The sequence below is a fragment of the Balaenoptera borealis genome (genome assembly GCF_965194805.1).
Source record: "Balaenoptera borealis genome assembly, chromosome: 7".
NCBI classification, from domain to species: domain Eukaryota; kingdom Metazoa; phylum Chordata; class Mammalia; order Artiodactyla; family Balaenopteridae; genus Balaenoptera; species Balaenoptera borealis.
Window position 1 is genome coordinate 56,389,801 of NC_138864.1, and position 16,953 is coordinate 56,406,753.

Sequence of the window (16,953 nt, forward strand, 5' to 3'; positions counted from 1 at the left end):
ACTTTAGTTGACGGAAAAGAAACCTACATACAATGGGAAGGCCAAATGAGGACTAAAGTATACAGACCAGATCAATTTAGTTCAGCAGGACAAATGGTTCTTAATCCTGAGCTGATCTGTTTATTATTGAAACTTGGGAGCATAACTGAAACAATTACAATTTAATGTATAACCATTAAGAGTTTAAAAAACTCTAAATTGTGATGTTGGACAGAGCTGTATATAGTCTGTTTTTAACATTATTATAGGCTGAAAGGACAGAGGAAGAGCAGGAGATTCCAATCTACAGAATATTTCCAGAAGAAAACATTTAGCAAGGTGAATGTAGAGCGCTCTCTTATCTCAGCAAGATGGAAAGGAAGCAGTCTCCCTAGAGGCTGGTCTTTTTGACTTCTGGATTAAGACAACTCTATCTCCCAGTGGAGAATTCAGTTATGATTCTTTTAAAAACATCATGCTTTTAGAAGACACTAAACATGCAGGATGAGTAAATCCTGCCAATGTATAACTATAATTTAAAGCTGTATACAAATCATTTGAAGGAAACAAATATTTGTTTATTAAAAACACTCATCTTCAAACATTGAGTCATTCAAAGAGAAATTTTTAATAAATTCTAGGTAAGAAAAGATTATCTAGGCCAGTTACCTTTGTTCTCAAATAAGACTTACAGCAAGAACAGTTCCAATGGTATAATCAGGTTCTCCACTAAGAATCAAGGAGGTTCCATACTAAAAAGCAATTCCGTAGGTTCCATTCATAAAGAAGTACACAGCACCAAGATAGAGTTTCGAACCTATAGCTTTTTTCATGCCAACATTCTTTGCATCTTTTAGATTCTGTGTATACCTTAAAAAGCCAAAACACAATATAATAGCCTTGGGGGAAAATAAAACCAAGCAGATATTATCATAATTAAAGGAACAGACCTTTGAATTTCTTTTTCCTGGGCCCCAAAGGCTACGACTCTTTGGATTGATGACAAGACTTCTTCTGCTACAGCCCCAGCTTTGGAATAAGCATTTAATTCCTTACTGGACAATGAGATAACTATCTGTAATAAACAAAGACCACAGTTAACCAAAGAATAACCTGGGATGGACAAATATCATATGATATTGCATATATGTGGAATCTAAAAAAAGGCAACAAATGAACTTATCTCCAAAACAGAAATAGAGCTACAGATAAAAAATAAACTTATGGTGACCAAGGGGGAAGGAGAGGGGAGGGATAAATTGGAAGATTGGGAATGACACATACACACTACTATATATAAAATAGATAACTAATGAGGACCTGCTGTATAGCACAGGGAACTCTACTCAATACTCTGTAATGGCCTATATGGGAAAAGAAGCTAAAAAAGAGTGGCTATTTGCATATGTATAACAGATTCACGTTGCTGTACACCTGAAACTAACACAATATTGTAAATTATACCCCAGTAAAAAATTAAAGTGTGATTGATTATCAGAAAAAAAAAAAAAAAGAATAACCTGGGGTAGTAACAAGGCACAGAGAATTTAATTCAGGTAGAATCTAGAATAACAAAATTTTACTATTGAAGAGGTACTTATCACTTATTCTAACCCCATCAGTTTGCAAATGAGGAAACCAATGGTAACAGATATTGACTTTTTAAAGTCTCACTGCAGTGAACAAGCTTAGCTTAACGTAACCTAGAGTGTAAATCTCTATTTTTCCTTCTAATAGAGCTTCACTGTTTTTTCTCTGTGTTTTTAAAAGCTTAGAAAATGAGTATCTATATTAATACAATTTGGAAAAATTTGATTTGGAGAAGGATATTAGGGACAGAGTTCTTCTTACGTGCACCCTGGAAATCAGTGTGCCTGATGTGACTTGATTTGATTTGTTATTATGGAAAAAACAACACTTCCAGAGGGTATGAGTCACAGAGCTGTGGCAGGAAGAGGAATATGACTCCTGAAACTAATACTGCATAATGCAGCCTGTCTAGTAAACAGTGTATTGCCACATAGTAAAATGTGAGATTTTAGAGAGAGAGAGAGAGAGAGAGAGGGAGATAGAGAGAGAGAGGGAGATAGAGAGAGAGAGGAGACTATCATTCCTGGTGATATTATTCAGGTTTACCAGATTTATCAAAAATTTTCATCAGAATGTGCCTTTTTCTTTATTATACACCCCACTTACTATTCCTTTAATTGGTAAAGGATTTAATTTAGTAATTAGCATAAGAGTTCAATGAAAGGAAGAAAGGAAATTGTCTTCAGAGTTGTGAGTCTGTAACTACGGCTTGCTCATATAACAAATCTATCCATTTTCAAAATACATTCCACATAATTGGAACTAATTTTATGTAAGACACGCACAGGTGTTTGTTAAAGCAGAAGGTAGTATAAACTGAGTAATACTTATTATTTACTGGATTCACTTAATAAAACAGCTGTCACTGGAGGGGAAGCTGCACATAGCAAAAAACCTTGTACATAGCCAGTATTCAATATGTATTTGCCCAATTAAATTGAATTAAAGGATGCTAGAAACCATCCAGCCTGGCATCTTTAGTCATTTAGGTAATTTTGACTTTACTTGCTTCCTACTTGCAATTAGTTAACAGCAATAGCAGACCTTAGTTTCCCCACTGCTGTTCTTTTAAAACTCATTGTCCACTCCACTTCTTGGGCAGTTAAAGCTCTGATTTTAGTAACATACTGTGGGTAATCTTCCTACTGAGGGGTCCTCATTTCAAATAAGCTGGGGATGAAGATTTTGACAAGGGTTACAAGGTCAACACTAGAAGTCACACTAAATAAAGATCTGTTGTCTATACACCCAAGTCTATTGTGAAGGAATTATTCAAACACAGGATATTTTTATTGTTGAAAATTCTTGTTTGGTTGAATTTGTATGTTGCTAGCAAATAAACTCAGCAAATTTTATGGCTTTGACTTCCATAAAGAGCAACTGGCTTTGAAAAATTTTAAACTCCATAAAAACCCCAAAACAAAACAAAACTCCATCTCTTAAGAGTACACTGTGCCTCCAATCTAGGAAATGGGTATACACGTTGGTAGAACTATATTGGCAGAGATATATATATTTTACCTTGCACAAATAGCATTGGTTTCAAAACCAGGCTGTAAATAGATTAATATCTTGTAAAGAGATTAAGATTAATACATTATAACAGTGCTAGAAATATAATTTAAATGTAAATACAAAGTTTGTTTTAAAAAATTGAAACAGATTTATATACTACATAAAAATATACATTAGCAGACGTTTTAAATGGTAATTCAGAGCCTTATAAAAATATAAACTTGAAATGGCTGACATAAAATAGTCACATAATAGCTCAGGTGTTTACTGTTTTAGAATTTTCTCATTCTGTTCTAGTGAAATGAATTGAAACACATTTATGTGGGAATTTAGACAACACAAGGCTTTCCCAGCATTCAATGTATAAGAGCATAAAGCTTTATCCATGCTATTATTTGAAACTGCATTAGGTTCTAAATGAAGAGGAATGTTTTAAAATGTTAGTAAGGTATTAAAACCAAACCTCATTGTAGCCAAATAACTTGAAAATAGAAAGGTAGTTAATATTCCTTCCTATTTTGGGACACAGAAAAAAAAATAGAAATGCCTTTTTTTTAATACAAACTCAGTAAAATATCTAGTTCACATTCCTGCTTCCAGTTAACACTACATTAGTCATCTTGCCTACCTTAGAAAACATGGCTGCTGAAGCAATTATAAGAGGTGATGTGGACAGAGTCACCAGGGTGAGCTTCCAGCCCTTCACCAAACCAATCGCCAGGCCAACAGAAAAAGTAGACATGTTTTGAAACAACAGAGCAATCTTGTCTCCGATACCATCATTGATTTTGTTGATGTCACTGAAACAAGAAAATAAATGCAGTTAAGTCATTTATACATCATATATGAGAACAAAGTTGATAAACTGCACATCCATCCTCTTACTCAGTCATGTGAGTATTAAGTTCACCGATGTCACAACTGTCAAACCAGCTGATGTCCTGAGACAAAATTGAATGAAAAAACTGTTTTCGAATTCTCGTGGTCTGTCGAGCTGCAGTCATAACCCAAAAGGAAATCTGTATGTAGCCAAAAACCATGGCAGTAACTCCTATTCCAACATAATACAGGATCAACCTGAAAAAAGGATTATTGGAAATTTTAGTGAGACTGAAGCACAACTTTTTTCCCTTGTTACCAAAAAAATGAAATCTGTCATAATATTTGATTAAGAGAATTTGGGCTAAAGCCTATAAGATAACTAAAAATAAACCACCATGAGAAAGACTGAAGTATGCTGATGTAGGAATCTCAGTTACCCTTGTAAGACGTTTAGAGTATGTCTCTCTTATATTATTAGCAAAGATTAGCATTTCAAAACATATTCGCTACTTATAGCGTCTGTCCATATTTTTATACTTTCATTTGAAAATGTTACATTGATGTAATTATGATAGCTGTATGTAGAAAAGGAGGGTAAAGAAATGATAGTAGTCAAAAGCCTTTTATAAAATTCTTTAAATACATATACTTAAATCCAAAATTCAACTTAAGGAATTTACCCTAAGGAAATATGTACAAAGATTAATCTAAATGATTGTTCATTATAGCATTAATTATAATACATAAAACTGAAAACATTCTAAATAGCTACCAGTAGGAGACCAGATAAGAAATGTAGTCATTTCATACCAAAATCTATGGGATGCAGCAAATGCAATACTAAGAGGTACTAAGGGGAAGTTTATAGCAGGCCTATAAACAAGAAAAATCTCAAATAAACAATCTAGCTTAACACCTAAAGGAACTAGAAAAAGAAAACAAATGAAGCCCAAAGTCAGTAGAAGGAAGGAAATAATAAAAATCAGAGCAGAAATAAATGAAATAGAGACTAAAAAGACAATGGAAAAGATCAATGAAACTAAGAGCTGGTTCTTTGAAAAGATAAACAAAATTGACAGGCCTTTAGCTAGACTCACTAAGAAAAAAGAGAAGGCTCAGATAAACAAAATCAGAAACAAAAGAGGAGAAATCACGAGATACCACAGAAATACAAAGGATTATAAGAGAATATAATGAACAGCTGTTTGCCAACAAATTGGGCAACCTAGAAGAAATGGATAAATTCTTAGAATCAGACAACCTTTCAAATAAACAAATGGGACTACACTGAACTAAAAAGTTTTGCACAACAAAGGAAATTATCAACAAAATGAAAAGACAACCTACTGAACGGAGGAAGATATCTGCAAGTCATATATCCAATAAAGGGTTAACATCCAAAATATATAAAGAATTCATAAAAATCAACAACAAAAAAACAAACAACCCAACTGAAAAATGGGCAGAGGATCTGAGGAGACATTTTTCCAAAGAATGCATACAGACGGCCAAGAGACACATGAAAAGATGTTTAACGTCACTAATCATCAGGGAAATGTAAATCAAAACCACAATGAGATATCACCTCACTTCCATCAGAATGGCTATTATACATAGACAAGAAATAACAAGTGTTGGCGAGGATGTGGAGAAAAGGGAACCCTTGTGCACTGCTGGTGGGAATTTAAATTGGCGAAACCACTATGGAAAACAGTATGGAGATTCCTCAAAAAATTAAGAATAAAACTATCATATGATCCAGCTATTCCAATCTGGGTATTTATCTGAAGAAGTCAAAACCACTAATTTGAAAAGACATATGCACCTCTGCATTCATCACAGCATTATTTACAATAGCCAAGATATGAAAACAATCTAAGTGCCCACCGATGGATGAATGGCTAAAGAAGATGTAGTATACACACACACACACACACACACACACACACACACACACACACACACACACACAGTGGGATACTACTCAGCCATAAAAAAGAAAAAAATCTTTCCATCTGCAGCAACATGGGTGGACCTTGAGGATATTATGCTAAGTGAAATAAGTCAGATGGAGATAGACAAATACTGCATGATTTCACTCATATGTGGAATATTTTTAAAAAGCAAAATAAATGAACAAAGCAAAACAAAAAACTAGCACATAGATACAGAGAACAGAGTAGTGATTACCAGAGGTGAAGGGAATGGGAAGAGGGTGAAATGGGTGAAGGGGGTCAACTGTGTGGTGATGAATGGAAACTAAACTTTTGGTGGTGAGTATGCTGTAGTATATACAGAAGTTGAATTATAATGTTTCATTATAATGAAACTTATATAATGTTATAAACCAATGTTACTTCAGTTAAAAAGAAAGAGAAATGTAATCATTTAATAAACCTATACTGGGTGCCCACTAGTATGAAGTTCTAGAAATAAATACAGTCAAGAGCAAGATAAGAAGTCCCTATTCGTGAAGAGTTTACATTCCTGTGGGAGGAGACAGACAACACACAAAGAAAAAGAATTTCAAGTTGTTCTATGAGGAAAGTAAACAGGGTGATAGGTCATGGAATAACTGGTGGGTAAAGGTGAGTTGGGAGAGCTAGTGAAGATAAAAAGAGTGATTAAGAAAAATTTCTTTGAGGAAATGATATTATGGCTGGGATCCAAAAGGAGAAATGGAGCCAGCCATAAAAAAGCAAGAAGAAGAGCATTCCAGGGACAGAGAAAAGCAAGTAATAAGGTCAGAGGCAGGAAAGAGCTTAGCATGTTCCCAGAAGAAAAGAAGTCCAAAGAGTTATGAAATTATGAGGCTGGAGAATTTGGCATATCATAGGGCTCTTAGCTATGGTGCATTGTACAGGTTTTCTTCCAAGAGAAACAGAAGACCATTTAAGCATAGAATGTTCTTATCTATTCAAAGTTTTAAAATATTACTCTGGGTCCTCTGTGGAGAATGGATGGAGGTTACAACAAAGCAAAACAGACAGTTTAGTTAGGAGGTTATTGCAGTGGTCAAGGTGAGAAGGATGGAGGCTTGGATGTAGATGGTAGAAGCTGATTGCAAAGAAGTAGACAGATTCTAGATATATTTTGGAAATACAACAACAAACAAGAATTGCCAATGTACTGGATGTGAGGAATGCAGGAAGGGAAGAAAGTAAGGATAACTCCTTAGATTTTGTCTTCAGCAACTAAGTGAATGGGGTGCCATTTACAGATGTGGGAGACTGAGACAGGAACAGATTTGCAGGAGATATCAAGTGTTTTGATTTAGACATAAGTCTGACATGCATATTAAACGTCAAAGTGGATATCAAGTAAGTTGAAAATGAGAGTCTGAAGTGCTGGAGAGGGGTATAGGCTGCAGATGGAAATTTGAAAGTCACCAGCTTACAGGTGGCAATTAAAACAAAGTATTGGCTGAGATCATCCACAGAGACAGAGAATAAAGTATAGATAAAAAAGAGGACAAAGGACTGAGCTCAGGGACTCTCCAAACATGGTAGAGTTTAAGGTGAAGGCAAAGAGCCAGTAAAGAAAGCTGAGAAGTGGCCAATGAGGTAGTTGGAAATCCAGGAGACTAAAGTATCAAGAAAAGCACAGAGGACCATACACTTGAGTCTCATTATTCCCAGATTCTGTGTTGGCAAATGTGCCTGCTCAATGAAATTTATTTGTAATCCAAAAATCAATGTTTGCTGTTTTCATTGTTATTTATGGACATGTGTAGAGTGGCAAAAATTTTGAGTCACCCAACACAGGTACTCCCAGCTCAGGCTGAACAAGGCAACACTCTGCTTTTTTGTTTGTGCCCTCATACTGTAAACAAGTGTCATTTTTGTGATCTAGGTAGTGGCAAGTTTTTCTAATTTTTGTGCTTTTTGTTGATGTTTTCACTGTTTAAAACGACTCTCAAGAAGCATGCTGAAGTGCTGTCTAGTGTTCCTAAGTGCAAGGAAGCTGTGATGTGCCCTATGGCACATGAAAATACATGTGTTAGATAAGCGTCGTTCAGACATGAGTTATAGTGCTGTTGACCGTGAGTTCAATGATAATCAATTGATGAAAATGTTGTGACTGGAGGTTCACAGAAACCAGGAAGCAATGGTTCTGTATTTGCTAATTCAGTGTTCATGATGACTTTAAAAGAACATAATTATTACAATAACGAGAATTGACTGTTTTCTAATAAGAGGGATTGTTCAAGGACAGCATAGAACACTATAGGTTTAATAGAAATCTTATTGAACTTTTTTTAATGTTGTGGGGAAAATGTTTGCAATATTATAAGAGAAAACTGGGTTAAAAGATCAAATGCAAAGGAGAAAATAAAGACTTGTACACAGAAAACTACAAAATATTGTTGGGAGAAATTAAAGAAGATCTGAATAAATGGATTGGAAGACTCAATGTTGTTAAGATGACAATCTGCCCAAATTAATCTATAGATTCAATTAATCCCTGTCAAAATCCCAGCAGGCTATTTTGCAGAATTTGAAGAGTAATCCCAAAATATATGTAGAAATATATGTGGAAATGAAATGTCTAAAAAGAAGATTGAAGTTGGAGGACTTTCATTTCCTGATTTTTAAAAATGTATTTATTTATTTAAACTCTAAAACTATAGTACTCAAGGCAGTGTGATACCAGCATAAGGACAGACTGTCAATAAATGCAACAAAAATGAGAGAACAGAAGCTAGCCCTTACACTTATGGGCATTTGATTTTTAGCAAAGGTGCCAAGGCAATTCAATGTAGAAAAAATAGTTTTTTCAAGAAAGAGTCTTGGGACAAATGAAAAAAAGAAGTGCAAAAAAGAATTGAGACCCTTACCTCACAACAGTCAAAAAAATGAACTCAAAATGGATCATAGACCTAAGTGTCTGAGCTAAAATGTTGAAATTTCTAGAAGAAAATGTAGAAGAGAATCTTCACGATCCTATGCAAAGAATTCTTAAATCCAAAAGGAAAATCCATAAAAGAAAAACCTGATAAACTGTACCTAATCAAAATTTAAAACTTTTCTGTTTCAAAAGGAATCTTTAAGAAAATGAAAAGACTAGCCACACATTAGGAGAAAATATATGCCAATCATATATCTGACAAAGAACTTGTATCTAGAATTTACAAAGAACTTTCAGAATTCAACGTTAAGACAAACAACACAATAAAATAGGCAAAATATTTGAATATGCGCTTCACCATAGAAATATACGAATGCTTAAAAAGTAAATAAATGCTCAATCGGGAAATGCAAATTAAAGTCACAATACAATACCACGTCATACCTACACAATGGCTATAATAAAAAAGACAATGACAAGTGTTGGTGAAGATGTGGAGAAACTGGAACAGTTACACATTGTTGGTGGAAAAGTAAAATGATATATCCACTTTGGAAAACAGTTTGGCAGTTTCTTAAAAAGATAAACATAAACTTACCATATGACCCAGCAATTCTACTCCTAGGTATCTACCCAAGAGAAATAAAAACATATGTCCACACAAAGATTTATATATCAGTGTTCATAGATTCGTTATTTTTAAATAGCAAAAAAATGGAAACACTCCAGAAGTCCATCATCTGGTGAACAGATAAACAAAACATGATATATCCTTGCAATGGATTACTATTAAGCAATGAAAAGGAATCAACTACTGATACACATCATAGCATGGGTGAACTTCAAAATCATTGCACTTAATAAAAGAAGCCAGGTGCAAAACCCTACATGTATGTTTCCAAGCACATGTAATGTCTAAAAAATGCAAATCTTTAAAGATAGCAGATAAGAAGTTGCTTGGGGCTGGGGGTGGAAATGGGGATTGATTGCAAAGGAGGAATCTTATTTTCAGAATAATTGTCTGATAAGTAAGACAAAGGCACAGACAACATTAAAACATTAAAATTACATAAAACCATGAGTCATTGTCTTTGGAAAATAGGTAAAATAACATTTTTCAGTTCTTGATTATTATAGATGTAAGAGGTATTATCTTATCCCCACCAAAAAAGTTATATAAAACAAGGTTTCACAGAAATGTGTTCATCAAAACATTGGCTCAGCAGGATGTTTAGTTTCCATAGTCAAACAGGTTTGGAAAACTTTGATTAAATTGAGCCTTAAGTATGCTTATCTGTCCTAAGTGTATCCAAGGAGGCTGTCATATACAGTGTTTTCTGAACCATTTTGACTATGGAACCCTTCTTCACCATATACCTCAAATATTTCCAAAACAGTACACTGGTTTGAGAAACAATAGCATAACAAATACAACATTATAAATGTTAAGAATGTTTCCTTATAAGTTTAGTAATCTCTTAATAACCATACATAGATTACATCGACATATCTTATTCTCCCTTTTATTATGTTTTTAAGATAGATGCCCCTATTTTTAAAAGTTCCAAACTTTTTTGTAAGGAACTCATACTTAATGATTGTAACATTAGAACCCTGCTTTAATATCGTAAGACCAGAATTCAGTAGAAGACAGTTCCTGGATCCTAATCAGGAATTTTTAAAAGATGGAACATAAATAAACTTTATGTAAAAAGTGCTAAAAAATAGAAACTTTCCCTCAAAGAAAGTTGAGACTGCAGCAAAGCACAACTTGAGGCAGCATTATTCACACTGTAGTCCAGAGCAGCACTGTCCAATAGAATGTTCTGTGATGAAGAAAATGTTCCATATTTGTGCTGTACAATATGGCAGCCAGCCATATGTGACTTGAACACTTGGCACTTGACTGAGAATGAGAAACTGAATTTTAAATTTTATCTAATTTTAATTAATTGAAGATTAAGTAGTCACATGAGGCTGTGGCTAACTGTGGAAGGTCAAGAATTATGGCCCAGAGAGTGTCACTACAATGTGATGGATGTCTCTTGGGGTTGTGTAGAATGGAGGCTTCATTTTTGGAGGAAAAGAATAAGAGATCACTTAGGTCTGATAAGACTGTTAGTTTCAGTGAGGCACTACTGAAATCCAGTGAATATACTCAGTAAGGTTGCATTTCTCTAACAAACTCAACACATGTGACAGAGGAAAGCATACTGCTTAATACACAAGCTTACAAAACCAAAATGATAATAAATTATCTATTTCAGACTTTATAATTTTTAGTCTGAATACAACTTTACTATCATAGTCTGAATAATTAGTCTCCAAAATTAGTCTGAATAAAACTTTACTCTTTTTAGTTTTTTATTTTACTATTTGTTGCACACATCTTCTTGGCTTTTAAAGTTTACAGAAGTGGCATTTTTCTGTAAGTTTTGTAAGAAAAAAATTTTAAAAAGGAAAAGCTAGTCATTTAACCTCTAGGTTATGTACCTTCAGTTCTAGGAAACAAAATTTATATAAAAATGCAAATCCCAAAACAACATTTCTATTGATGACAATTTTGTCAAAACTGAAAGCATATGAACTTATATACCTTTCAAGTAGGAGAAGAAATTATAATTACACAATTATAATGTGTAATTATATTTTCTATACCAAATGAAAGACGAGGACGTGTTTGCTTTACTCATTTATATGTAATATTAATGATCAGACAAACATTTCAGTTTTCTTCCTTATAAGTATTGAATAAAGCAGCATGCAATGAATATGATATTAACATTTCATTTGGACTTACACAATCATATCTTCATTCACCTTCTCTTGAGACTGAGTACAGTTCCGATAATTTGGTGTAAAAAAGTTTTTTAAATTATAAAGGAAATTAATAAATTTATAATTGGCCATGACGTCTTTTATACATAGCCCTCCAAACCAAATATAGTCCCTTCTCAAGAAAATGGACTTAATGACTACACACTGGTTAATGATCATCTTATTTTCTATTCTTTAACCTAAAATTTGAAATTATTATCTCTGGTTTCAGGAAGCACACATGCAACATGAAAAATTACAAGGAAATATTAACCATGTAGCTCATATGTGGAAAGAATTCTTTAGGATATCTCAGATTTCAGGTAACAGGTACGTAAGTAACAGAATTTTCCTTTCCTGTCAAAATTATGCATTTAGAATTCAGTTTGAGATACCCCAGGGAGTAATTTAGAAAATCCAAGAAAAGCAAGAACACAAATGAAAGTGGTAGAGGTAGGAGTCACAGGAAAAATTTAAAAGAAGCTCATTGAAATTTGTTGGGTATAACAAGGATAGCAACATCATAAAATGGTATTTAAATAATCCTTGGTTTACCAGTTTGCCATGTAAACTTTTCTATATATATTCTAGGAAAAACTACATCATACATTAATTAGTATACCAAGGTTGTAATTTTACCAACAGCACAAAACAGTGGTTGATATCAACTATCATAATTTTCTTTCTTAAATGGCCATAATAAACATTTGTAATAAATTGCAGACAACATGCTCTTCATATCTTACATAACCACAGTAGCCTCACATATGATGATGTCTATGATCTTTATTTATGTGCAAACAATCATTTTTCCTTTATTCCATTTTTGGAATTGTGGTAGAAAGCATTTTAAAGCAGCTTATTACAAATATCAGAATTGACATAGAAGTATTAAAACTCAGTAGAAAGTTTTAATGAAATTTAACTGAGTTAATAAAGAGAGTACATATTGTTTCTAAAAGTGGTTCCTACAGTCACATAAAAATAGCATAATGTCATTTTGGAGATTATATATATATATATATATATATATATATATATATATATATATATTTAAATTTTATTTATTTATTTATTTTTGGTTGTGTTGGGTCTTCGTTTCTGTGTGAGGGCTTTCTCTAGTTGTGGCAAGCAGGGGCCACTCTTCATCGCGGTGCGTGGGCCTCTCACTATCGCGGCCTCTCTTGTTGCGGAACACAGGCTCAGTAGTTGTGGCTCACGGGCCTAGTTGCTCTGCGGCATGTGGGATCTTCCCAAACCAGGGCTTGAACCCGTGTCCCCTGCATTGGCAGGCAGATTCTCAACCACTGCGCCACCAGGGAAGCTGGAGATTATATTAATAGACGTAGAATGTGCAAAAGTTCGGTGCTGGCATAAAAATGGGCCTCTGATCAATATGATAGTTATTATTCATATTTTCAATTGTAGGAGCAAAAAAAATCCTCCTCTATTATTCTTTAGAAAACAAATGTTAGAAGGTTGAGGACATATGCCTTAATATCTCCACTTCTCTTTAATAATATGTTATACCAATAATATCCATGTATTTATCTAAATCTTTGTCAACCTCTTTATGTGTTCATTACATTTGAAAAAACACACAATGAAACTCGAGAAACATGGAGAAGCCTTAAACAAAAACAAAATTAAAATTCAGTAATATCAGTCAGGTATGTATTGACTATCCTATCTAAAGCTGACTAAGCAATCAATTATAGAGCAGATCTAACCAAAGGAGTACTCCTACACAGACTGCCTTAGGTTGCTAGGCTTATTCTTTCTCCCTCCTGCCCTCCTTCCCTCCCTCCCTCCTTCCTTTTCTTCACTCACTCATTCAGAGAGAGAGAGACATATTTGGCAATCAATAAATATCTGCTCAATGAATTGGCAGTTCCATTTGTTTTACAAAGTGACATCTTCACTTTCTATCATTAAAATATCAAAAAATTAATAACTGTGTAGACAGGATATCCTCACGTGGAAGATGGAAGCTATGGATTTATTCACTTAAACAAGACTGGGGCATTTGAAAAATTAGGCTTTGGATGGAAAATAAGAGGGTATGAATTAGTATTTAAAGTCAAATAGGGCACAGATGGTCTCCAGCCTGCCAACTCACCTTACAGATTTTGGACTTGCCAGCTTCCATAATTGTGTGAACCAATTTCTTAAAACAAATCTCTCTCTCTCTCCCTCTCCCTCTCTCTCTACATAAACACACACACAGACACACACACACACACATTGTATTGGTTCTGTTTATTTGAAGAATTTTGACAAATACAGATTTTGGTTCTTTGGTCCCTGGCAATACAGAAGAATAAATGACTTAAATATTATATAGATATTGTTTGACAAGAAAATAATCTGTATTATGAGTTTAATGTTTGTTTTATTTAATGCTTTTGAGTCCCTAGCAATATAGAAAAGTAAATATTGTACTCACTTGTGTTGGTTTTGACTAGACATCCACTGATAAGACTGTCACTCATTTCTCCTAAAATCAGTGACAATACAGGAAGACAGGCCCCATTTACTAATGATGGTAGTAATCCTAGGATCATGAGTGTGATGTCCAGTCCATCAGCAAAGCAAAACTGAGGAAAACAAATAAAACATGGTACCATGATAGCTGTTAAAAACAAACACCAAAAACCAACCTACAGTTTTTGCCATCAAGTAAATGTTATTTTACAAATTAAGAGGCCAAATAAATGTATAAAATCATGCATAAGTATTTATATATAAAGTAAAAGAAGCCCCTGATCTTAAGGATTTACAATGTACTTTGGAGAAACTATAGAAAAATAAGGTAGAAAAATCAGTACAAATTGTAGATCTGTGACACAAATCAGGTCAGATGTGCATATAAATCAGAAACTTCCTTCCATTTGGTTGATTCTGAAATAAATTATGATATTTGAAAAGTCTGTAAGGACAATATCTTGGCTGAATGAAATATCTTGCCTTATGAAAGTTGATCTTCAAATTTTCAGTTCCCTAGGTGTATCAACGTAACAGCAATGACACAACTAAGTGCAGAGAACAGTAACTATCTAGTAAAAATTAGTTCACCAAATGTAATGAATCATATTTTTCATTCTTATTTTAAATTCCTCAAATTTTTTGTATCCAGGACAACATCTATGCTGTAAATAAGGGTCTATGATAATTTTAAGGCTGTTTGGAATGAGAAAGGAATACCTGAAAGTCAAATAGTGAACACTTTGTAGTCTATGCTATAATGGGTCCCTACAGCACTATTCCAAAACCAACACTTGAACAAAACTTGAAAAAGTGGATTATTTATCTTACTGAGAGGGGTCAAGATAAAACGTATAAGGTATTGAAATAAAATTAGATTTGAATAGCAGCAAAAGGAATTTAGTACGTATTTTATGAATGGATATTGAGAAAATTTCATGTTTTTCCATTCACTCATGCAATAGCTAATAAATATTTATGGAGTAACTGCCATAGCATTGTACTCAGTACTACAGATGATAAGAAGGTATCTGCTCCTCCACCTTCCCCTAGAATAGTGTGTTATCTCCTTGATAAAGCTTGTCATGTTCTGCTACTTTCCAGGTTTTTAAATTTTTGGCTTTTGAAAAAACAGGCACTGCTGCCTATGTATTTCTAATGACAATGACAACCAGGCTGACATAGAGGTTAGGTCGGTGGAGGTGATGTTTTAGGAACACGTCTGAAAATGTTCCTTGAACATAGTCCCAAAGAATTGTGCTGCCACAGTTTTTGATGCATAGGGTTTATAAAATATTTATGTAATTTTTTTTTATTTAAAAAGGATTTATAACATTTTAAAAATAATAAAAGCAACTCATTTCTATGTATTTTCATTGGAAAATACTGAAATGTAAACATACAATAGCAAGAGTCACTCATAATTCCCCACTACTGAGAAATAACCTCTGATAACATTTATGTAGCACACACACACACACACACACACACACACTTGTCTGCACATACATACACACATATACATGCTTTTTTGGGCAAAATTGGATCATTGTATGGATATTGTGTTATTTTTCTTATCTCTTATTGTGGAACTTATGGGTTATTTATATATATTGATATTTTTCCTATTGGAAATAATAGCTTAATGAATTCTTTTCTTAAAATTCCCCTTTTCCCCAAATAGATGTAAATTATCAAACAAAAACAATCATTCTATGCACTCCTGACAATTCTCTAAAATTTTCTGATACATAGACATACTTTCTAACTAATTTCACTTACTATCTCAGTAGGTCCAACAACTTGCTGTCTTACTTTGGGCAGTTCTTACAGTTTTCTGGAAAACAAATGTTTACAATGGAAAGATTACCATGTGAATATAATTTGCAAAATTTTCTAATTAAAATTGTGTTGAAGTGTCAAATTTCACTCATTGGTAACAAGTTTATATCAACGTTGACATTTTAAAAACAAACTTAATGATAGACAGTACAAAGATTTTTAGTATAATCACTGGGAAAGTTTAAGTCACCACTGGTTGTCTCTACATTATTTAGGTAACAACTGAAGACACACATCTGGAGTAGAATTTTTTTTTATTGTGATAAAAGACACATAACATAGAACTTACTATCTTAACTCTTTTTAAGTGTGTAGCTCAGTGGTATTAAGTACAATCACACCGTTGTGCTACCATCACCATCACCCAGAGAACTCTCATCTTGCCAAACTGAAACTCTATAACCATTAAATAACTCCTCCCCCGTAGCCACTGGCAATCACCATTGTACTTTCTGTCTCTAGGAATCTGACTACTATAGGTACTTCATTTTAGTGGAATCATACAGTATTTTGTTTTTTTCTGAAGGGCTTATCTCGCTTAGCATAATGTCTTCAAGTTTTATCCATGTTGTAGCACATGTCAGAATTTTCCTCCTTTTTAAGGCTGAATACTATTCCATTGTGTGTGTATGTATATATATATATATATATATCCCACACTTTGTTCATTCATTCACCAGCAATGAACACTTAGGTTTCTTCTACTTTTTGGCTATTGTGAATAACACTGCTATGAATATGGGTATACAAATATCTTTCTAAGTCCTTGTTTTCAATTCTTTTGTATCCAAGAGTAGAAAAGCTGGATCATGTGGTAATTCTATTTTTAATATCTTGAGGAATCACCATACTGTTTTCCATAGTAGCTGCATCATTTTACATTCCCACCAACCATGCACAAGTGTTCGAATTTCTCTATATCCTCAACAAAACTTCATTTTTTCTGTTTTATTTTATTATTACTATTTTTTTAATAGTAGCCTTCCTAATGGGTATGAGGTGGTAGATTAGAATTTTCAAACCCTTTGTAACAAATTACTCAAGAGCAACTGAGAG

The 16,953-nt window shown here is 33.6% G+C and overlaps 1 protein-coding gene across 1 annotated transcript in view; it reads right to left on the reverse strand.

Moving 5' to 3' along the window:
- Window positions 1-16,953, reverse strand: part of ABCB5 (ATP binding cassette subfamily B member 5) — a gene marked incomplete at its 3' end in the record, with an annotated part of 114,181 nt that overhangs the window by 89,344 nt on the left and 7,884 nt on the right. Inside the window, 9 exon segments of the mRNA XM_082400422.1 lie at window positions 672-731; window positions 735-849; window positions 930-1,054; window positions 3,713-3,884; window positions 3,970-4,161; window positions 11,555-11,609; window positions 14,018-14,168; window positions 15,838-15,882; window positions 15,886-15,892. Coding sequence (XP_082256548.1) covers window positions 672-731; window positions 735-849; window positions 930-1,054; window positions 3,713-3,884; window positions 3,970-4,161; window positions 11,555-11,609; window positions 14,018-14,168; window positions 15,838-15,882; window positions 15,886-15,892 — 922 coding nt within the window.